The sequence below is a fragment of the Lupinus angustifolius genome, chromosome LG01 (genome assembly GCF_001865875.1).
Source record: "Lupinus angustifolius cultivar Tanjil chromosome LG01, LupAngTanjil_v1.0, whole genome shotgun sequence".
NCBI classification, from domain to species: Eukaryota; Viridiplantae; Streptophyta; class Magnoliopsida; order Fabales; family Fabaceae; genus Lupinus; species Lupinus angustifolius.
The window spans coordinates 33,778,050-33,801,614 of NC_032009.1; the positions used below are offsets into that span (position 1 = coordinate 33,778,050).

Sequence of the window (23,565 nt, forward strand, 5' to 3'; positions counted from 1 at the left end):
TTGTCAAAGTCCAACTCAATAAAATTTAATATTAAAAGGCTTCTCTAGTGTACAAATATAAAAGAAGCTTGTATGGGTGTGATAAGGGATAAATCCTAGACCCTTATAACCCCTTTTCATTTTTACTCCCCAGAATAGGAACCCTTTGTGGTTTTTCATTCAATTAATTAATAATAACACGTAACAACATTAAAATCTATAATAGTTACATGTAAAATCTATAATAGTTACATGTAAAACAATAGTTTTCCATTTGTCACAATAAACCATACGATAAAATAAATATGAATTATTGATGATACATTAATATAATAGTATGTAGAATCTATATATATATTGTCAGTGTCTGCCTTTTTTCTCATATAAATGAATATAGTTTATAATATTTGTAAATTACCATATGAGAATCAACACCCTTTAAGTACGATATGATTCATGTCATGCATAATACTTGCTCATCTTACTCATTACTCACCTCAAAACCTATTCCTGAATTTTAACCAATGCTATAAGAGCACATGTTAAAGCAGTAAAAATGAAGATTTGATTTGGAAAATTGTGAATTTAACTCAAAAACTACTGAAATTAACTTTCATCTATTACTTCCTTAACAAATGCAACTTTATTTTGTACTACTACCCATATACCCTTCCGTAAACCCACTGTACTTAACAAACCCACTGGAGAGATGTTGATTATGGTGTTCATACATGGGAGCTTCTTTATGATATGAATTGTATATAATACAACTACAATATAATAAACTTTTATATTGTCACAATGTTACTACATATTTTATTTCTTAAGAAAATATGCCAACGTGCAACTTTAAAAAAAAATGGGTGAGAGAAGGACAATATGAAAGCTAAAACGGCAATTTATTTTTATGTTTCAATTTGTTCTTTTAATAAACTGAAATGTTTATTTAATTCTCTATATTCTAATGTTTACTGATTCCACACTTTTCTCATGAAAATATTAATCAAATTTATATCAGAATATACATAATTCTTAAGATATTCACTTTTTTCCATTGAAAATTGAAATATTCATTTTCACTTAGAGATAATGATTGTATGCCTTTTGAATTAAATATAATTAATATTATTATGATTGAAAGATGAAATTGACAAATATTAGAAAAAATAAATATATGACTATATTGATATTTTATTTTGTTAGAAAAGTAAAATTGGTTAGGTAACAAAATAAAACGCATGTCAACACGCTAGTATATATAAAGCCAAAACTTGAAATAACTTTCTTCAAGGTGTAATTTTTATTTCCTATTTTGCCCTTCACATTATTTAATTTTTACAAAAAAACTATATAATCATAAGCAACCACCACCAATACAATTATTAACCACACATCTCACCTTAAATTAAACATTATGATAAACACAAAAAATATAATATAAAGTACATCAAACACAAAAAATACATTCTAATTTAAAAAAAATGAAATATATAAAAATTGAATATGCAGTATCACACAATATTCGCCGGTAGACACAAAGTGCATGTACACACTAGTATTTATAATGTGTGTCAGCTGTTAGCATTGTAATATGATAAATTAATCATAAAATAAAACGCCAAATATTCAATTTCTACGATAGAAATACGCATTTTTCATTTGGAGATAACTATTGGATCCCATCTAGATTCAATCTAATTAACAATGTTATAAAGGTGAATTTGACTATCATAATAGAATGCTGAAAACTGATATACTTTATTATAAATAACGAAGAGACCAGCTAGATCCAAAGTTGCATCTTTTGTATCCCTTCGTAAGGAATGGCAAAAACTATTTTCACATTCTATACTTAATTTCAAAATAGATAAGCTAGCGAAAGACCAAATTGTTCAAAACCAAGCTTCTTAATTACAAAGTGTGCACAATATACTTCATGCATAACTTTTGTTATACTAGCCAACAATCTTTGTTTTATGTTCTCAACTGTTTTTGGTTAAATAGATTTATGCATGTATATTATACATTACAAATAATAGGAAAGGAGGTTGAAAGATACAGGAGTGTTTGTCAACATACTAATTATATATAAAACTAAAATATGGTGTAATTATTATCATGATTTAATTTTTATTCTCCTATATCATATAATTGTAAATAACTACCACCAACATTAATTACATGTTAAAAATACCTCTCTCATCCTAAATTGAATATTCTAATAAAAATAATAATTTAAAGTATATGCATTAAAAAATATGCCAATACAAAAAAAACATTATAATTATCCAAAATGAAATATATAAAGTTGTATATTTAGTTGCATAAAAATATATGTAGGTGAAAACGAAATACTATATCCTATATTTAGGGATGGCAAAATGGGTTTGGTCCGATGGGCCAGCCCGTTCGGATAGGTATTTTTAGCGGGTCGGACTGAGGATTTTAGCCCAAAAGCTCGTATTCAACCCGTTTTAGAAGCCTATTTTTTAGACGGGCCATGGAGAGCCGAGCTAGGCTGGCCCCGCAGGCCAACATTAAAATTAAAGTTTATTTGTCTATCATGTTGCTCATTGCAATTAAGATTAAACTTTTACAATTTTAACTTATGTTTGGATCCTTAAGCATATAATTCTTCTTTCTCTTTGTAAAATGAACATTTAATATCTCATTATGTACTTATCTATTATCTTCACTCTTATCCAATTATTGTACATGTTATCAGAAGGTGGAGTTTCACTGACAATTAGGGGTGTTTGAATCAAATTTAAACATTTAATTAATTGAAATGAAAAATTGGAAACTCAAACAGAACTACTAATTTTGATTTCATTTGGAAAATTAATTGAATTCGACTGGGTTTCAATTTATATTTTTAATGTGATCGAATTCAAATTAAATTGAGTAATATATATTTTATTGTGATTGATTTATAATATAATAGTTTTGATTCTTATACCATTTTTAAAACTTAGGAGTTATAAGTTCTATTGTGAATTAGGAGTCTAAAAGTTTAAGATTATGATGGTTTATTCTTTAGAATTTACAAGTTTTGTACTAATGTAATATGTTATTATGAGATTGCGTCTTTTGTTTGTGATTTTTTGTTTTAAAAGATATTTATGAATTATTTGAATTATTTATTTTTGTCTTAAAGTTTTAATGTGTGTTTAAAAAAAACAAAACGGGCCAGCCCTGCCAAATATGGGTCGGGCTGACATTTTGAGCCCTTTTAACAATAAGGTCTGGGTCAGGCAAGCCCATATTCTGACGGGTCAAAGGCCGGCTGAAACGGGCTGGCCGTATTGCCACCCCTACCCTTTGAAAGAATGTTTAGGGAATATGTTATTTATATACTCAGTGCGACTCAATGTTGGACTGTTGCAGGATGCAAAATCCCTACATAGATATCCCATAATGTCTAAATCTCATTTCTCAAATTAATTTCCAAATTTGACAGTTATCCTTTGTCCACACCAAATACTAAAAAAACATTATCCTACTCTCATTTTCATTTTCAGTTGGGCATCTGATATACAACAATTTTAGAGTCATCATTATTGTCTTATGGTTCAAATATAAAAAGCACTCTTTAAATTCAATTTTCGGAATATACTGATCTTTGAACGTGAAATTCAGATTCAGAAGCCAATTATGAAATGTGAAATGTACTAGGATATATCATTCACACATACTAGATGGCTAAGAAAAGTAAACTCGATAATTTTTTAAAACACTGTAGGAGATCTCAGCTGTTATTATATTTATAATAATAATTTTGCATTATAATTTGCTAATGGTCAAGCATCCGCGAATAAGTCAAGGGAGGTTCAATACTTTTACAACACCTCATCACTATTACTCACATTCCCATTGAATGATTTATACGTTATTTATTCTTTTGTAGTACAATATTTTTACCTTAACTTTGTTTTCAAAGAAAAAATTGCAATGGAAAGTATTATTGTGATCCATAATTATTTTTGGATAAATATATGTTAATATTATTGTGATCCATCATTATTTTTGGATTTATAATTCCCCAAGGTACTAAGAACATAAACAATCAAGACCAAAATAACATAGGAAAGTAGACCACTGATTTTATTTTACCATGTGGTTTATTTGACTGTGACAACTGGAAAACTATCGTTTTCCAATAAATATTATTGATTTTCTTGTTGCTATTATTAATTAAATGAATGAAAAACCATAAGGGATGTTCTCATAAGGCTTTTTCCTTTTCTGCATTGAAGACCAATTGAGTAATTTGAGACTTGTTTTTAAACTAACAAATACCACATCCTAATCCCAATTCTATATTTCTATTAGAATTTATGATAAAATTGAAAAAATCAGCAATTGTATGGACTCTGACAAAGTTAAATCATGCAATTGTAAAGATTGTGACAAAATGAAATCATGTATGAATGTACCCACTCAACAAACGTTAATGCATCTTCTTTTTGAACTTCACTTCGATTTCACCATTCTTTTATAAATTCACCTTTATTATCTGCTCTATATAATAAGTACAATCCACACCTTAATACTCATTCACTCACACATGTTATTTTCAATGGCTCTGTTTTCCTATGCATGTCTCCTTCTTAGCTACACTCAACTATAACAACAACTCATCCTCACTCTTTCCCCTTTCACCAATCATTCACTTGCCATAATAGCACTTTCAAATTCCAAACCCAACCCAAAACTCAAAACCCTTTCATCACCTTCTTACAATCAGATGCTATACTCACATCGTGGATTTGTTGAGCATACAAAATCAAGACTCTGCAAAAAGAATGGAATATTAGAAAACCAAATTGCTAAACAAAGCCTCAGCTTTCCAAGGATAAGCACTAGCTAGAGATAGAGAAAATGATTTTTTTCACCTGATGATGCCCATTATGTGGAGTTTTCTGCTGAGGAGAGTCTTCATCATATGCTGAGATATCAAATAAAATATATTAATTATTTATAATAAAAAATTTAGCACCCAATTGAAGATTAAATCAAGAATTACCCATGACATTAGTAACTGTTTCTTCTGACATTACCCATTCATCTACAACTCTTTTCCACTTACTGCAGTACAAAATAGCAAAATTCAGTCAAGTTATATCACTTGTACAACATTTTTTAACATCATAGAAATTTTACACTATAACATGCTTATTTATGTTCCTCTCATCACAATGCAATACAAAATTAATCTTGTGCAAACTTCACCAATTGAATTCAATAACAATCAAAATTAAATCTTCATTTTTATTTTTTATTTTGTAAAAAAGAATCATAGGCTGTTTCCAAAACCTGATAAGAAGCTTCGTCAATCTCCTAACATGATTAGAGGAATGCTTCCTCAACTTACTCACATGGCTCCCAATATGAGTGCCCTACAGGAAACAATACATGTTAACTTATAATCATTTTTACAATAAAAAACTAATTGAAGACACAATATTGCAGTACATTTTTTTGGCGCCAAATGGAATGGAAGTTACCTTTAATGCTTGAAATGTAATATCAATGTCGTCAAGATTATGTAGCAACTCCACCAATGTATCTTCAGACTAGTGAAGTAAAAAAAACAAACATCACAATTAAGCTACATAAAATATTTAAACATTAAACATAATAAAACAGTGCTTAATTAAATTAAAAAACCTGGTTAGTGTATTCAAGTTGTTGCTTAATCTCTAGAATCTTCTTCTTATTCTCATCATCATTAAACAACCCTCCATGAGGATTCAACTCCTCCTCTACAATTTTCTCCGTTTCTGCATTGTTATTGGCTACACAATTCCGACACGGCGGAGAAGCTGACGTGGTAGTGTAAATGCGCTCCACTATTCCTTCTCTACGGCGTTTGAATTCGTCGGTGTAGTCGACGGAAGCGACGGCGAGTGCAGCGTCGATCAATAACCAAATGTCAACGCTAGCATTGTCCAATATGGAACGGTAATTATCCAAATCCATAAGAGAATAAAGCAAAAGGAATCAAAGTGAGAAGTTATGGCTACAATGACACAGAAACAAAAACAATGTTTCTGTTATCTCCCTCGCTCTCTCTTTTCGAAAGGTTTCTATTTATAATTTCGAAAATAAGTAAATAAAATCAAAGTTTCTAAATGTTTTTTGAAATTGAGAGGGAAAAGTTACTATTTTTCACCTTTATTTTTTATATGAAAACATATTAGATAAACATTATATCAATGTATTGATCACTTTATTGAACCCTTTGATAATTAATTTTGAAAGTTGATAAAATAATAGGTTTCTAGGGGTTCCTTTTATGATTATGTCTAAATATTGTTTTTTTATAAAAATAAGAAACTAACATGTTAATCTTTTAAGATAAAGTTTATCACTTTGTTATAAACATCTATTAAAATAATATTAAAATGAAAAACGAAAATTAATATTTAAATAAGGATGCAATGATAATTATAGATGTTTATCTTTAAATATTAACTAATAATGTTTGTAACAAATTTCAGATGAAAGATAGATGTGTGGTTATCTAATTGTTGAATGAATACTTATCATTAACATTAAGTTTAATTATAAATAAACCACTTGGGCCTATAGTTGAAAACACGAACAAAAAAACCAAAAAAAAGTAAGAGATATGCATAGATAGCCAACACACACTAATAGTTCTGAACAATTTGGTCTATGGCTAGCTTATCCATTTTGAAATTAAGTGATAGAATGGTGAAAATAGTTTTTGCCATTGCATACGATGGGAATACAAAATATGCAACTTTGGATCTCCATGGTCTCTTCGTTATTTATAATGTGTATCACTTTTCAGCATTATATTATGACAATATTTGTCAAATTCACCCTTATAACACTGTTAATTATATTTAATATAAATGGGATCCAAATCATCCAATCATTATCCCCAAATGAAAAATGCATATTTCAATGGTGGAAAATGAAAATTGAATATTTGACTAGTTAGTCATTTTCATCAAGTTTAAATCTAATTAACATTATCACAATAGAATGCTAAAAGCTGACACACATTACATAACCAATTTTACTTTTCAATTTTTCTAATATTTGTCAATTTCATCTTTCCATCATAATAATATTAATTAGATTTAATTCAAAAGGCATACAATCATTATTTCTAGATGAAAATGTATATTTCAATTTTAGATGGTAAAAAATTGAATATCATTTAACTTATGTGTATTCCAAATATAAAGGGCTATCCACATGATTTTTATTCAATTAATTTAGTGGTACGTAATAATTAAGATGTGACTTACATCATTGATATGTATAATAATGTTGAATTTGCTTATTTAAAACGACTCAATAGTTTTTCGGGCTTGTTGGTTGAAAGTGAAAAATATATTATTTACCTATTAGTTTATTTTATTTTTTTAAGTTAGCAATTATTTTCACCGTTATCACAACAATCATAGAAAGAGTCTTTTCAGCTACGAAAATTGTTAAAAATATGTTGTGTAATCTAATGAGAGATACATGAATGATTCTCTAATGACTTATATTGAGTGAGAACTGTTCCACAATATTAATAACCAATTGATCGTTCAACAATTTCAAAATATGCAGAGTTACGTAGAGATCAATTATAGAATGTGTAATTTATTTGATTAACTATATTTAAATTTATGATTTTTTTTTGTTTAATGTTTCATCTTTATATATGATAATATTTATTATTTTAACTTTTTAACATATATTCCACACCTATTTCTAGGTCTGAGATCCATCATTGGCCTCAACTCTCAGTTTCTCATCAATAATAGCATATTGAACAATATATTTTAAGGATACTTAGCCAAAAAAATTAACAGTAAATTAAAAAAGTATAGGATACGTGATTTCAAGTCAATTTTTGTGTTCCATTTCCATTTTTTCTTCTGAAGTAACAAACAAAAAAAAGGTTAATTACATGAGTTTCAAACTTCAACTTAGATTAATATTACTAACGAAAATTTTGGGTTAAAGATGCCCAACAAAATATCACATTCATCAACTTTGCATGCAAGGAAAATGTAAATTAGAGTGAACAATTGTATTAATCTAGAAGGAAAAAAATGCAAAATATCACTAGCATACTTGATGAGTACTGATTGTGGAGTTTCCGGATGGGATCACCTGTCTTTAATAGTCTCTCGTTGCCTGTCAAGCTAATCACGTATTGACATGTGAATAAAAGAAAATTTTTAAAAACATAAAATAATAAAAAATATTATTTTAATTGGTTTGAAACAGGAAGTAAGACACTATTTTAGACAAGTGATATCTCTATAGTTTTCAAAATTGATGTCAACACTCTAAGAATTTCAAGTGTTAGCTAATTAGGTTGTTACTCTGCAGCAATATTAAGACAATACATAGAAATAAAGTGGCCAAAGAAAAATTTAATCTTTAATTGTTGTGGAAGCAATCTTGAAAGAAGCAACAATGTTGAGCTGTCCAGACAAAAAATTCAACCCCCTTGCACTGAACTTGATCATGTTAAATGCTTTGCTCTCTCTTAGAAAGTTACCTTCATTGATGAGTTAAAGATGAAATGTATGAGAGTTGTAAAAGAGCATACAAGGAAAAATAATGTTTCCTTCTTCTTATTGAATCAAGAATCAAAATTACACTTCATGCTGAGAACAAACTCTTATATACAAACTAAAAGAAAAACGGAATATTACCGAAAAGGGGAATAACCAAAACTTAACTAACTAACAAAAATATAAGGGCCTTAACTAACATAGCTACCAAGATACAAAGACTTGCTATTTTTGTGATACTATAAGGTTGGGCCATGAAGGCCTTGATTGGCCCAACATTTAATGATTCAAGCCTGCATTTGTGAATGTTGAGATCAGAGGAAAACGTGTTGGCCTGAGTGATTTTACTGAATTGGATAAGCATCACACTTTGATTGTTGATTGAGGGATCAAGAGGGTGATGTCGAGTTATATTAGTAAAACTCTGAAGAACCAGATTGCTTGAGAATTTTTAATGTGGTGCATCCACTTGTGCCTTTTATTACACGTTTGCTCTGTCGTGTGGCTAGCTTCATTGAAGTCTTGATGAATCAACTTATGCGGCACCAGTTTTCGTTCTGCACTGCAAGAATGGCCTTGACTCAACATCCTACAATTAACCACCATAGAAGAAGGCTTATAAGAATACACTAAATTTAATACTCTCCATTTGGAAATCACATAAAAAGATGTTTTTCCAAATCTAGATAAAAGTACACACTTAGTTCATGTTTGAGAATATATTTTTTTCAAAAACAGCTTTTTACCCCAAAAGTATTGTTTTGAGGAGAGAGATGTTCTGGGAAAATGTTTGAGATCTAAACCTAATTTCCTTAACAAGTTTATTTGTAATTTATACTAAGATTTAACTAGTAAAAAGCAATTTTTCATACAATTCAGACAATTTATTACCTTAAAATCCCTTTTCAATTAAAATATCCTATACAAAAGTAGTTTCTCATAAATAATTATAAAAAAACCCAACAAAGAGTTAATCTAGTGGTATAAGACTTCATTAGCTCTCAAATAGATTAAAAGTTCAAAAATTTGATTCCTAAGGGTAACACTTATTGAAAAGATGAGTCATACATCCACCAGAAATTAGTTCATTATCGATATGGTGAGGGATGTAATTGGTTAAACCAAAAAAATTATGAAAAATGTCACAAATAATTATAAATAAAAAGTAACCATCATCATAATCAATCATTAAAATAATATATTTTCACCACTAATTAAGAATTAGAATTCTGCATAGTTTGTATCTTATGAGGTTTAATGATAATGATTTCTTTTCAAATCTCTAGTCAAAGTGGAAAAACTATTGTTGAATAATTCCTCTGTTTTCATTGATTAATATTGGAGCCATAGTGTTCCTTTTATACTCATACAAGCTATTGCTTAAGATGCAAGTTATCTCAATGATTCCTAACAAACTTAACCAATTAATTTGTTTATTCCCTTAATACCCAATAATACTAACTAACAATTAGGCCTAAAACTATTATATTGGATTACACAAAAGATTAATCAAAAACATCATAAGAAACCAAGGTTGGCTAGTTTATGCACCATGCCATGCCTCGCCTGAGTCATGCCCTGTCTTGCTTGGTATGTGCCTTGCTTGGCCCATGCCATGCCTTGCCTGGTCTATGCCTTGCCTTGCCTGGCTCGTGCCCTGCCTTGCCTGGTCTATGCCTTGCCTTGCCTTGCATGTGCCATGTCCTGCCTGGTCTGTGTTGCCTCGCCTTGCCTGGTATTCCTGATGCATCAAGGCATTGTCTCTATGGTCAGGCCCATGTGCCACATCGTGTTTGTACTTGTCTTGGTCAGTTTGTGGCGAAGTGTTGTTTTGTGTTGGTTGCTTGGGCACCAAGGGATCATGTGATTCATGCTTATTGTTCATGTTCAATATCCCCCCGCAAACTGGAGAGTATATATTAATTACTCCCAGTTTGTTGAGTAAGAAATGGAAAGGGGAAGGATCTAGTGATTTGGTAAGGATGTCGGCAAGTTGTTGTTGTGTATGAATTGGGAAAAGGTGGAAGAGTTTAGAATTGAGTCTCTCACGAACTACATAACAATCAATGTCAATGTGCTTTGTTCTTTCGTGAAAGACTGAGTTTGCTGCTATGTGCCTTGCTGAATTGTTGTCACAGTATAATAATGCTGGTTTGATGAATGGAATATGGAAGTTGATGAGCAAGTATGTTAGCCATTGGATCTCACAAGAGGTGGCTGCAAGTGCTCGATATTCTGCCTCTGAAGATGATCTTGCCACAGTTGTTTTCGATATTCTGCATCTGAAGATTATCTTGCCACGGTTGTTTGTTTCTTGGATTTCCATGAAACCAAGGAATTGCCTAAGAACACACAAGCTCCACTGATGGATTTCCTTGAGTCAATGCATGTTGCCCAATCTGAGTCACTGAATGCTTTCAATTGTAGAGGAGAAGTGGAAGAGTAGAATAAGCCTTGGCCTGGATTGCTTTTGATATACCTTAGAATTCTGCTCAGGGCTTGATGGTGAGTGATGGTTGGCTTTGCCATGAATTGGCTTACTTTTGGACAACATAGCTTAAATCTGGTCTTGTATTGGTTAAGTAGAGCAATCTTCCTACAAGTCTTCTGTAAGAAGCTGGATCATGGTAAGGTGAGGAATCATCTTGATGAAGCTTTGTTATTTTGATGATTGGTGTTGGAGCAGGCTTAGAAGCCAGGAACCCTGTATCTGATAAGATATCCAGTGCATACTTTCTTTGACATAGTGTGATACCTGCAATTGATCTAGAAACTTCCAATCCGAGAAAGTATTTTATAATGCCAAGGTCTTTAATCTTGAAATCTTTATGCAAACAGTTTTTAACAGATGATATTTCATGCAAGTCATTTCCTGCCAATACTAAGTCATCAACATATATAAGCAAAGCTGTAAATTTGAAACCTAAGGCTTTGGTTAACAAGGAGTGATCATGGTGGGATTGTGTGTATCCCAATGAGACAAGGGCCTTGGTTAATCGAGTAAACCACTGCCTTCCTACCTGCTTTAGTCCATACAGGGACTTATGAAGTTTGCAAACCTTGTTTTGTGCCCTGCATACTACTCCTTGGGGTAGTTCCATATAGACATCCTCATTTAGATCTCCATGAAGAAAAGTATTATTGTCATCTAACTGGTGAAGTCTGTTATGGCAAGGAGTAATCTGACAGTGGTTAGCTTGACCACTGGAGCAAAAGTGTCTAAAAAATCAATGCCCTCGGTCTGGTCATAACCCTTTGCTACTAACCTAGCCTTATACCTTTCTATTGAGCCATCTGATTTATACTTGATTTTGTATACCCACTTGGAACCTATAGGTTTCTTATTTGCTGGAAGGTCAACAAGTGACCAAGTTTTGTTCAGCTCAAGGGCATTCAATTCCTCTTGCATAGCCTTTATCTAGTGAGGGTGTTTAATGGCTTGGTATTAGAATCTAGGCTCATTTGTAGTGGTAATGGAGATGACATGTTTTAGGTGATTTGGTGAAATGGAGTTGTAGGACAAGACAGATGAGAGGGGGTGGTGCACATCCTCACCTAAAGTTTTGTGTAAGGACAAATTGCAATGAAAGTCTTGTAGGTAAGTTGGTGCCTACCTTGGACGACTAGACCTCCTAAGATGGTTAGGTGAAGTGTTGTTGTTTGATGTGTCTTGGTCAGAATGACCAACCTCTGAGTTGTCTTCTCCTTGTGCATCATGATTTGTGTTGGTGCCCAAGGGTTTAGGTGTGTATTGTGCTGGTTGATCAAGTGGTTCTAAGGTATCAGTGAACATTTCTTCTTGAGTGTTGTCATTTGATGCCTCATAAGGGAACATATGTTCATGGAAGACTACATTCCTAGAGGTGAAAATTTCTCTGTTTTGAAGGTCAAACAGAACATAACCCTTTGTTCCTAGTTTGTTCCCTAAGTATATGCACTTTCTTGCCCTTGGGTCAAGCTTGGACCTATGTTGGGCAAGAGTGGATGCAAAAGATAGACACCCAAAGACCTTCAATTCCATCAGGTTAGGGGCCTTGTTGTGTAAGAGTTCATAAGGGGACTTATCTTGAAGAATGTGACTTGGGAGCCTGTTTATGAGGTAAGTGGCATGTTGCACTGCATAGGTCCAGAATGATTTTGGTAACTTGGATTGAAAGATGAGAATTCTAGTGACATTTAGGAGGTGTCTATGCTTCCTTTCTACTACTGAGTTTTGTTGAGGAGTTTCTACACAAGAAGTTTGGTGAAGTATGCCATTGGAACTATAGAGAGTTGGCATATTGAACTCACTTCCATTATCACTCCTTATGGCCTTAATCATTCTGCCAAATTGTGTTTGAATCAGCTTGATGAAATCTTGAACTATTTTCCTTGCTTCAGACTTGGTCCTCATGATGTAGAGCCAAGTGTGCCTAGTGTGGTCATCCACGATGGTAAGGAAGTACCTATGGCCATGTATAGAGGTGTGTGAAATGGGACCCCATATATCCATGTGGACCAAATCAAAGGCATGTTGAGTTCTATTCATACAGTTAGGAAAAGGAAGTCTAGTTTGCTTTCCTAAATGACAGTAATCACATACATTTCTAGAATCAAACTTAACATAAGAACATGATTTGCATATTGAACTCAAAGTATTTGCATAGGGGTGTCCCAATCTGAAGCGCCATAGGTCAAAGAATGAAATGGTTTCTGATCTATTTACATTGTGAATCCTAAATATTCTATCTCTAAAACTTCTTTTAAGCATATACAATCCATTTCTCACTTCAGCACATCCAATCATCCTCAAGGTAATCGTATCCTGAATAGAACAATTGGAGCTGTCAAATATTAGTTTGCAGTGCAAAGAGTTAGTTAGCTTATGAATGGAAATCAAGTTGAAATTGAACTCTGGCACATAGAGTACATTATGCAGTATCAATGAGTCAGTAAGATTCATTGTCCCTGATATCTTTGCCAACATTGTGCTGCCATTTGGCAGGCCAATGGTGATTGGCTTAATGTTATGGTGAATATCGAAAATGGACAGGTCAGGGCACACATGATCAGTGGCCCATGTGTCCATTATCCAGTATATGTTGTTACCTGATTGAGGATGTTCATCCTTGTCTTTGTTACCTTGTTGTGCATTGGTCGGATCCACTTTGAGTTGATTCACATTATGATCTCCATCTGACTTGTTGATGCTTCTGAGTAAGGTTGCCAATTGCTCATATTGCTCAGCACTAAAGTGGAATTTGCTTCCTTCAACATTGTTTAGAGGTGCCTCTAGCTCAACATTCTTCTTATGTGCAAGTTCAGCACCAGTTGTGTTGACTGATCCTACTTCTTGCCTTGTTCTTGATTGTTGAGAATTTGGTGGAAATCCATGTTTGAAATAACATGTATCTATGGTGTGTCTCTCTCTGCCACAGAAGGTGTAGACCTTGATTCCATTGCCTCTTTGATTGTTGAATCCTCTACTTGTGCTTCTTCCTCTGCCTTGCATATAGCCATTTCTTTGTCCATTTTGTCTTGTCCTCCATTGAGGTGCATTGTCATACCTGTTTGTTGATCTCTCATTTGTGAAATTTATGAGAGCTTTTGGTGATTCCTCACTTATGTGTCCTTCTTGTTGAATTAATAGAGAGAATGCTTTATTCATCTGAGGTAGTGGCTCCATGAGCAAGATTTGAGTCTTTGTTGTGTTGAACTCATCATTCAACCCTTTTAGGAAACATATCACGTATTCATTCTCCCTTTGATCCTTTATCATCTTGATCATTCCACAATTACATCTCACTATGCAAGTGCAGGTGGGTATTGGCCTCAATGATTCAAGATCCTCCCATAAGGTTTTCATTTCAGTGAAGTAGTTCGAGATTGTTCTGTCACCTTGTCTCATGGAGTGTAGCTCCTTGAGCAAGTCTGAAGTTCTGAAATAATCTCCCTTGGAGAATCTGTCCTTGAGGTCAAGCCATAGGTCTCGAGCATTGTCAATGTATACAATGCTTTGTGCAATTTGTTGGGAGATGCTTCTTGTTATCCATGAGACAACCATGTTGTTGCCCCTCTCCCATATGTCATATTCTGGTGTGGATGGGCTTGGTGCACTGATTGTCCCATTCACGAATTTAATTTTGTTCTTTGAGGATAATGCTCTTCTCATAGCTCTGCTCCATGAATGATAGTTGCTACCATCTAGAGGTGTTGTTGTTAGGATTGCCCCTGGATTTTCTTCTGGATGGAGATAGTAGGGTTTATGTTGAATGTCATTGTTGGTTATGCTCAATTGCAAATACTGATCTAATGTTGTGTTCAGTGCTTGTGCCATTGCTTCTACATTGCCCTTTCTTGAATGTGTGATTGAACTATTTCTTGAATTCTTGGTTAGGGTTCTTAACCAGATGACAAGCTTTTTGCTGATCTTTGGTCAGATTTCTTGACCAAGAGTTGTTTAAAGAGAGGGATGCGCAATCATAGCTCTTGATACCATATTGCTGAATAATTCCTCTGTTTTCATTGATTAATATTGGAGCCATAGTGCTCCTTTTATACTCATACAAGCTATTGCTTAAGATGCAAGTTATCCCAATGATTCCTAACAAACTTAGCCAATTAATTTGTTTATTCCCTTAATACCCAATAATACTAACTAACAATTAGGCCTAAAACTATTATATTGGATTACACAAAAGATTAATCAAAAACATCATAAGAAGCCAAGGTTGGCTAATCTGGTTTATGCACCATGTCATGCCTCCCTGAGCCATGCCCTGTCTTCCTTGGTCTGTGCCTTACCTTGCCTGGCTCGTGCCCTGCCTTGCATGGTCTATACCTTGCCTTGCCTGGCCCGTGCCCTGCCTTGCCTGGCTCGTGCCTTGCCTTGCCTTGCCTGTGCCCTATCCTGCCTGGTCTGTGTTGCCTCGCCTTGCCTGGTCTTCCTGATGCATCAAGGCCTTGTCTCTATGGTCAGGCCCATGTGCCACATCGTGTTTGTGCTTGTCTCGGTCAGTTTGTTGTGAAGTGTTGTTTTGTGTTGGTTGCTTGGGCACCAAGGGATCATGTGATTCATGCTTATTGTTCACGTTCAATAAAAACAGTCATACGATGCAAAATTAAACTGCATTGTATATGTACCTTGGCTATATCTATATTCTGGAAAGCTCATTCAATGATATAAAATCTCTAAGGCCTAACTTGGTTCTCTTTATGAGATAAAATTAAACAACCATATGATGGATTCCAAATATCCACCGGTTGATTCCTTGAACAATGTTTTAATGTTTCAAATTCAATCATAATTGAAGTGAATTGTGTACCTTCAAGAGCTTGGTAAAGTTGTTTCTTATTCTGAACAAGTGTTTCATCTTCAACTAAGCTTGAGCTAGAGTTGAGTTTTGCAACCCTTGTGATTGTATTGGGTCTTAATCATAATAGTCTTTCACCAAGTTTTGAAGTAGTGTTTATCCTTGAAGGGTTATTCCCATTTCCCATGTGGAACCAATCTTTGAAGTTTCATGATACTTATGGTTCTATGAATTAGAGGACTCACATGGGAATCCTTCATCGATTGTTGTACTAGGTGAGTGGCCATGGAATGGGACTATCAATTATGAGAGGGAGAGGAAAAAAGGATCACATGTTCCACACGGTGTCTTACTCCATGTCTCAAGCCAATCACAGTGCTCAACTTTATTACTTTTTGCTTTTAAATTTTTTATTTTATCCACATGTTAATATATGATTGGTTTGGGACAGGAAATGGGACACCGTTAAAGACAGGTGATCCTCATTCAACATCATACATGGTCCTTTGGATGACCTAACATAATACCAAGTTTGAGCTTAATACCATTATGTCTCTTAGCCCAAATAGCATTATTTAATCAATTTTATAATTGTTGTTACTCTAGTAAATTGCCATTATGTGAAATTCAGCATTCCATGGCTGAAACAAATTCGATATGCACGGAATGAATCAAAGCTAATTAGCCAATCATAAAAGCTTCATGAAAAAGAGGAGCACACTTTTGAATTCAATGTATAACCTCTATGAATTGGATTCTTATTCATTGCTTTGATTACAAAGGGAAGATAACATATATACTATGAGGCCCTTTGGCAGGAAACCAAGAAAACGAAAAGAAAAGAAAAATTGCCAAAACCGGAATATAACAAACTTAACAGAAAACAGAATTTTAAAAAGTTTCTAAAAGAGGAAAGTTTTGTTGCTGAGTTGTGTAAGTGTTGATTTGCCTTGGGCTTGTCTTTGGGCTGATTATATCATTGTTAATTTCAACACATTATCCGATATTCAAAGTATATGTGTTTGTGGTAGTGACTTGGATATACATGTATATCAATTATGACATTGATGTTTCTTACCTAAACAAATATTTTTCAATCAAAAGTGTTTTTGAATACAAGTTCAAAATTGAAACTTCAAAGGGGTAAGTGTTTCATTCAATTTTTCAACCATTTGATTGTAGTAATTTGAACTTGTTCTTTGTCTGACATACTCTCTTAAATTGCATAATCAATTAAGGATCACTAAGGTCTTGTTTTCGTTTGTAATGAGGCTTGGTTTGGACAATCATGGTTTTTATAGGTAAATAAGTTAAGTTAAAGTCAAAAGAGAGCATTTTTTAAATTTTTTCTCAATGAAGCATTTTTCTCTACTTTTTCCCATAATTCTCTTTTTCCAACCTCTTAGCTCTTGAACTTTGGCTTCATTTTTGGTTTTCTTTGCTTTTCTCAATCTCTTTTTGTTTTTCACTTTCTTTTACAACTTTTTTGTTGTTTTTGTAAAGAGATTGAAAAAAAATTTCCTTTTCTTTTTAGGAAGCCAAGTCCACCAATTTTCTCCTCAACTTAATTCTTTCAAACATCCTTTAAAATTTTAATGCTCTCTTTAGAATATATTTTTTCAAATTTGGTTTCATGGGATATTTTGAAAAAAAAAATGTTTTACTTTGTTTGGCTCAAAGGGGCTTAACAAAGGATAATCCTAATTTTTTGTTAGACTTTTGGTCATTTGGTTCAACTAAAGAAATGATATGCCTTGATCACTTCCTATCAAATAAGTTTAATTAGACAAATCAAATGGTGATTTAACTTTAATCCTCACGTGTTTAGCTCACTCCCTCACTTGGCTAGGATTTACACTTCTTGATTTAAAAAAATGTTTGCAAAGATCATGTTACACAAATTTAACTTTCATTTGCAAAAGATTTTCAAGTTATGACATTATGTGATTTTTTTTCACAAAAAGTATAACATATATGTCATTTTACTCAAGAAAAGCTTAAGTCAAGATATGTTTTGCATTTTAAATCATGTAATCATGCCACAATTTTTTCTTTCAGCCACTTTGATTTCAGTTTTTGAAAAAAAAAATTGAGTTTTAAGGACAATCAAATTACTTTTTAAATAACTATACAATCTTATATATATACTATTAACTTTCTTTAAAAAATTCATATGCATTAAATCATGTTCCCCCTCTTTAAATGATGGTTTGTCCTCAAGCCAATTGAAAATTTGGTTTAAAGGAGATGTTTGATGCATATGAAATTTTCTAAAAAATAACATAATAGTTAAACACAAATTTAATTAAACATACAAATTATTTAATATAGTAGCAACTTAAAATATAGTAGCAATAATACTAAATATTCAAAATAAAATAAGGAAAATGAACTTGAAATTGCATGTAAGGAAAAGGAGAAAACCAGAATGAGCTTTCTCAATCTTCATCCTCTTCCTCACTTGGATCTTGTGATCTTCCATTGGGCCACTTAGTTTTGGCCACAAACTCCTCATAGGATCCTCCTTTGAAAGTGGATCTTTTTCCAACGATGTTATGTAAGCTCTTGTAGATCCCTTTGATCCCTCGATAGCAGGCCTTTTGTTGTAGATTCTGCATGTGTTGCTCTTGTATGATGGCATCTATCTTGGAAGTCATTGTCCTCTCATGAGTAGTTTGTTCTTGGCCCAAGTTGCCAATTTTTTTATTAAGCTCGGCCCGAGCTTGTGAGATACTTTTCTCCTTGCAGTAAGTGTTGATATATGATGCATTGATTTTTGTCTTCAATGTCGTTACCTCCTTGTATAGCCCAGGTACAAGTTGATACTTGCAAAGGTCGGTGATTAATGAAGGCAGAATCATTGAAATAACTCCTCTCGTGATGCAATCATGAATAACATCCAATATGACTGTAGCAATGTCGATGAAGTCTTCATCATATATGGAACTGATGAGCTTTGCCTTGGGGATTGGAAAATTTGAGACATGTGAGGAATGCCATATGTTGGATAGCACAAAAATGACCCAAATTTGTGACATTTGGGTCATGCAAAATCTGAAGACTGGCACACTTTGATTTAGCTCCAAGGCTTCCAACCACAAGCTTCTTCGGACATAGGCTTTATCATGTCCTTCACCCTCCCCTGAATATGCATCACTTAGCTTCAGTTGAAAGTTGCATAAATCATGATCATCTGATGGTGATGGGTTCCATGGGTTGCCCAAGTAATCACTTATCATATACTTGTCATAATAGACTTGGATCTCATTCATTCATGTGTACTGGTTCATCCTTGCTTCACTTGAAATAATGGAGTTGGCATAAAATTGTTTCACCACGTCCACTGAAAACATCTTTTTGGGTTGAGCAATCGTTTTCCAACCGTACTTCTCCACTATGAAAGTGAAGCCTCCAAACTCCTCTTCATCCACATTGACAATCTTCTCTAAAATTTGTTGCGCTTTTGAGAGTGATGCCTTTGAACTTGTTTTGGCCTCTTTTGACACAAACTTGGTGCTCTTTTCTTCATGAGATATTTCTTTTCCTCTTCTTGATGAACTCCTACAAAATTGATAATTCCAAAAAAAAAATTCCAAACTAAGGAGTTAGTCATAAACATCAAGATTTGAAGCTCATTAAAGCATGCACTTTAATTAGACATTTTTACTTTGAGAATATTTCATATATGGCCGAATTCCTTCATGTTTTCACAAGGTAAAAATATGTGATGCTTTTGTCAAAAGCGCACAAGTTTCAAAACAAATTTAGTCAAGTTTGGTTATTCAATGATGCTTTCTTTGTTGGTGATTTTTGAACAAGTTTTATGCCTATTTTTATTTTTAGCATTTGGTCAACATGAGATTTCAAAGTGTTGATTGAAAAAATTTTGCAAAGAAATTCATGACTTTTGAAATTTTACTCATGTTTTCAACATATTTCATTTCTTTTTGGTTGAACCATTTTGAAATTATTGTACTTGTACCAAAATAACCCTTCTTTCTACACAATCCATTTTCACAATTTTTTGAAAGGTATGTTGGTTTGAAGATGTTTGGTTCAATCAAAAACAATAAGATAGAAAGTTCAAAAATTATTTTCAAGTATTCATGATCTTAATTTCTATCATATGAGACATATCAAGGTTTTTTTTTGTTTAATCATGACAAAACACATCTATTCACGTTTGAAATTAATAAACATACACATCTCAACAAAATTGTGACTTTTTGAAACCTTTTGTGTTAGGTTTTCTAAAAAGATTATGTGTTTCTAAAAATTTCCCAAACAAGAAGCTTCAGAAATTAGAGGAAGAAGAACTTACACGATGGATGAAGAACTTGAGAGAGTTTTTTAGGGAAAGTGAAAGTTTTTGTGTTTTGAAGAATTTAGAAAATATTTTGGTGCTTTCAAATCAAAACATTGAGGGGTTTAAATAGAGTGGGGAAATTTCTTGATCAAAAGTGTCATTTATGAGGATAAGAGAGAATCCCCTTTTGGTGGGATTTTTGTCCCCTAGGCACATGGCTCGTGTAAGGCCTGCGTTGAGCGCATGGTAACCCCCATTAGACGGTTGTTTAGACTTCAATGTTTGATCGAGTTTGGTTGAACCATGACCATGAATCGACCTTGATTTGGGCCGTTTTTGAATTTTTACAAAAATTGACTTGGCCCAATAACCCATTTATATTTTTTCACCTTTCTTTTGAAAAAGTTCTAATTTATTTTACTAAAACTTAAAGAAGTTTAAAAAGAAAAACAATTTAATTTAGCTTATAAAAATGGTTCTTCATTTTGTCATAAAATTTTTTAAATATATAGAAGAAAAATATATTATATAAATTCAAAATGTATTAGGTTGCCTCCCAGTCAGCGTTATTTTAACGTCATTAGCTTGATGTATGTTACATTGTTACCTATTAAACCAGATTTTTACCACCTTCTTTCTACTACCATGTTGAGCTTGACTCACCCATCAAATTACAATGCTCTCTTGGATTAACTTCAGTATTAGCTGAAAATGTTGATTTCTGATTTTCAGCTAATTGTTTGGCTAGTTGCCCTATTTGAATTTCCATATTCCTGAGAGAGACATCAGTATTTTTCTGGTTGGACATTGTCATTTGCATGAACTGATTCAAAGTGTCCTCCAGTTTAACACTTTTGTCTTAGGTTGGGTGTTGGTACTGATTGTTCCTCGGGTAGAATTGAGCTGATGGTTTTTGAGGATTTTCTTGTCTCCAAGGCTGATTTCTTTGAAATTGATTATTACCCCTGAGGGTAATTATTCTGAAAGATCTGCCTTGGAGGATTGCCCACAAAATGGACCTCCTCATGTTGACAATGGCCCTCCTCGTGATTATCAACACAATGATTACAACTATAAACTTGCTTCTTTGAAGATTCTCGTACTTGTCGATGTAAATCATTAAGCTTTTGGGTCACTTCAACAAGTTGTTGTTGAAGCAGTTTATGTTGAGCCAACATTACATTCGTTGAGCTTAATTCAAGAACTTCACCTCTCCTTGGTGGTGGTCCTCTTTAGTGCTGACTTTTCTGGTCATTCATTGCCATGGATTCAATTATATTTATGGCTTGTTATGGTGGTTTGGTCAAGAGTTGTCTGCCAGTCGTAGGGTTTTAGAATCCACTTGTGTTGTTGTTGCAAACCATTGATGAAATTATGGATTTGATTTTGCACATCAAATTCATGATTTTGGCACTTCCTGAGCATAAATTTGAATCTATCCTAGGATTCGCAAAGACTTTCTCCAACAAGTTGAACAAAGGTGGATATTGTTGTTTTTAGGTCCATAAACTTTCCTTGTGGAAAGTGTCTGCCCATGAATTTCTCCTCCACCAGATTCCAGTCATTATGAATGTGCAGAAGGAGATCTAGAAACTATTCCTTAGCTTTCCCGATTAGAATTAACAGGAAAAGCCTCATGAAAATGTTTTCCTCTTCTGTTTCAAACACACCAGCAGTTCCAATCAACTCATAGAATTTCGTGAGGTGGTTGTATGGAACTTCATGTTCCAGACCGGCAAGCGGATTGGCATACATGAGTTGTACTAGTCCGTACTTCATTTCTAGTGTCTCTTGGGTCCCGGATGGTCTCCCAATTCTAGTCATGTTCCTTGGCGTAAAACTATCAAATCCTCCAGTGTCCGACTCGTTTCCTGCCCTTGATTCTTCATTGGTTTGCTGAATATTGGTCATTGATTCTAAATTCTTCTTGGTTTTCCTTTGGGCTATCTTTTTCTTCCTTAAAGTTTTTTCGAGTTCTGGATCGAAATAAAATTCAACATGTTTGTTCCTGCAATTCATGCACCAAAGGAAAGTTTTTTGTTTTTTTCATAAAGAAGGTTAGTGGTTAATAAATTATTAATTAATTTGTACAAAAGTGAAAAAGATTTTTGTGATAAATTATTAATAATATAGCATAACAAATAATAAATTCTATTATTTAGCAATTTTCCGGCAGCGACGTCAATTTGTTGAAAGAGTTCTTTTCCGTGATGTTATTTGCTATTTATTTTTAGTCAATTTTCTTATTCTTATTTATTTACTTGGTTTATTTTTTGCTCGCCATTTCGACTTTGTTGGAATAAATTCCAACGCTGATATAATAGTTTCAAGAATATTTCATTTCATCGACAACTTAACTTTATTGAATTATTAACAATTTCATACCATCTCGGTTTTGTTGGAATAAATTCCAACGCCGATTTAATGGTATGAATTTAGCAAATTAATACAATTGATAATGAATGATATTTAATTAGTTAGCGACTTTATTTATTTACTCCCTTTTCGGGTTCCTTTTAACCATACCATAAAGGTCGGTCTCATTTTATTAAATTAAGCATACCAGTTCTTATAAAATGTTGTATCAAAGAATAATAAAATGACAAGAGAATAAAGTTAGAAGTTAATTGTATCATTTCTCTCAACGGGGTTGGTATAAAGAGTAAATAAAGCAATAAATAGTTAGTTGCGGAAATGTAAATGACTAAAAGTAAAAGTTAGTAGTTAGATCACTCATTATAACTGTGTATTTTTTCATTTTCACAAAAATACAATTTATGAATTAAATTGCACTTTGATTCAAGGTTTCTTTTTTGTCAACAAATAAAAAAGGTTTCTTTCTTTGTCAACAAATAAAATTTATAAGTTAACACTTTACTATTTTACATTTGCATCTCTTTCAAGCTTTAGTTGTAGTATAGTATAGGGTTATGTCGAACCACAAGGAAATGCTTAATAGAATATTATTATAAACATGTTATATTACTAATAATGTTTAAACATCTTTTTAGTTGATTTTGTTTAAGAAATATTGACAAGTAAACATAAACATAAATCAACTATTATGCACAAATTATTGAGGAGGAAATTGGTTGGAAATATGGATTTGTTTCTACACTTAATTGATTTTGAAAACATTACAAGTTATGTGTTATACCTTTGGTTAATTTCATACATCATTTCCAAATCCTTCATTTAGTGTCCTGGAATGATAAGATGATTTTCAAACCTTATACAATACACTAAATAATAGTTAAGTACCACACGCCGGAGCAGGTTGTCACAGCCTACTTCAGGCTCTATTAACTTTATTTAGCCTTGAACATAAGTTGCTTAAAATAGATGTTTGATATGGCAAGTGAACTAAGGTGTAGGTTATACTTTTTAGTTCACTTGTCAACACTTTAAGAAGAAGCATTTTGGATCTTTAAAT

General features: G+C 32.9%; 1 protein-coding gene, 1 long non-coding RNA gene and 1 pseudogene across 2 annotated transcripts; all 3 read right to left on the bottom strand.

Annotated features, from left to right (window-relative positions):
* On the bottom strand, positions 4,644–5,470 carry LOC109343172. The gene is made up of 4 exons (XR_002107173.1): positions 5,296–5,470; positions 5,006–5,067; positions 4,875–4,927; positions 4,644–4,773 (listed from the first exon to the last, which is right to left on the bottom strand). It is a non-coding gene; the product is annotated as an uncharacterized LOC109343172 (long non-coding RNA).
* LOC109337740 (probable mediator of RNA polymerase II transcription subunit 26c) lies at positions 5,641–6,059 on the bottom strand. Its single transcript, XM_019574810.1, has one exon. It carries the CDS (start codon positions 5,959–5,961, stop codon positions 5,641–5,643), a length of 321 nt encoding a protein of 106 aa, XP_019430355.1. The 5' UTR covers positions 5,962–6,059.
* Positions 8,285–16,148, bottom strand: LOC109361636 (annotated as a pseudogene).

Coding starts and splice junctions, on each gene's coding strand:
- LOC109337740 (XM_019574810.1), bottom strand. CDS start 5,961: ATGGATTTGGATAATTACCGTTCCATATTGGACAATGCTAGCGTTGAC.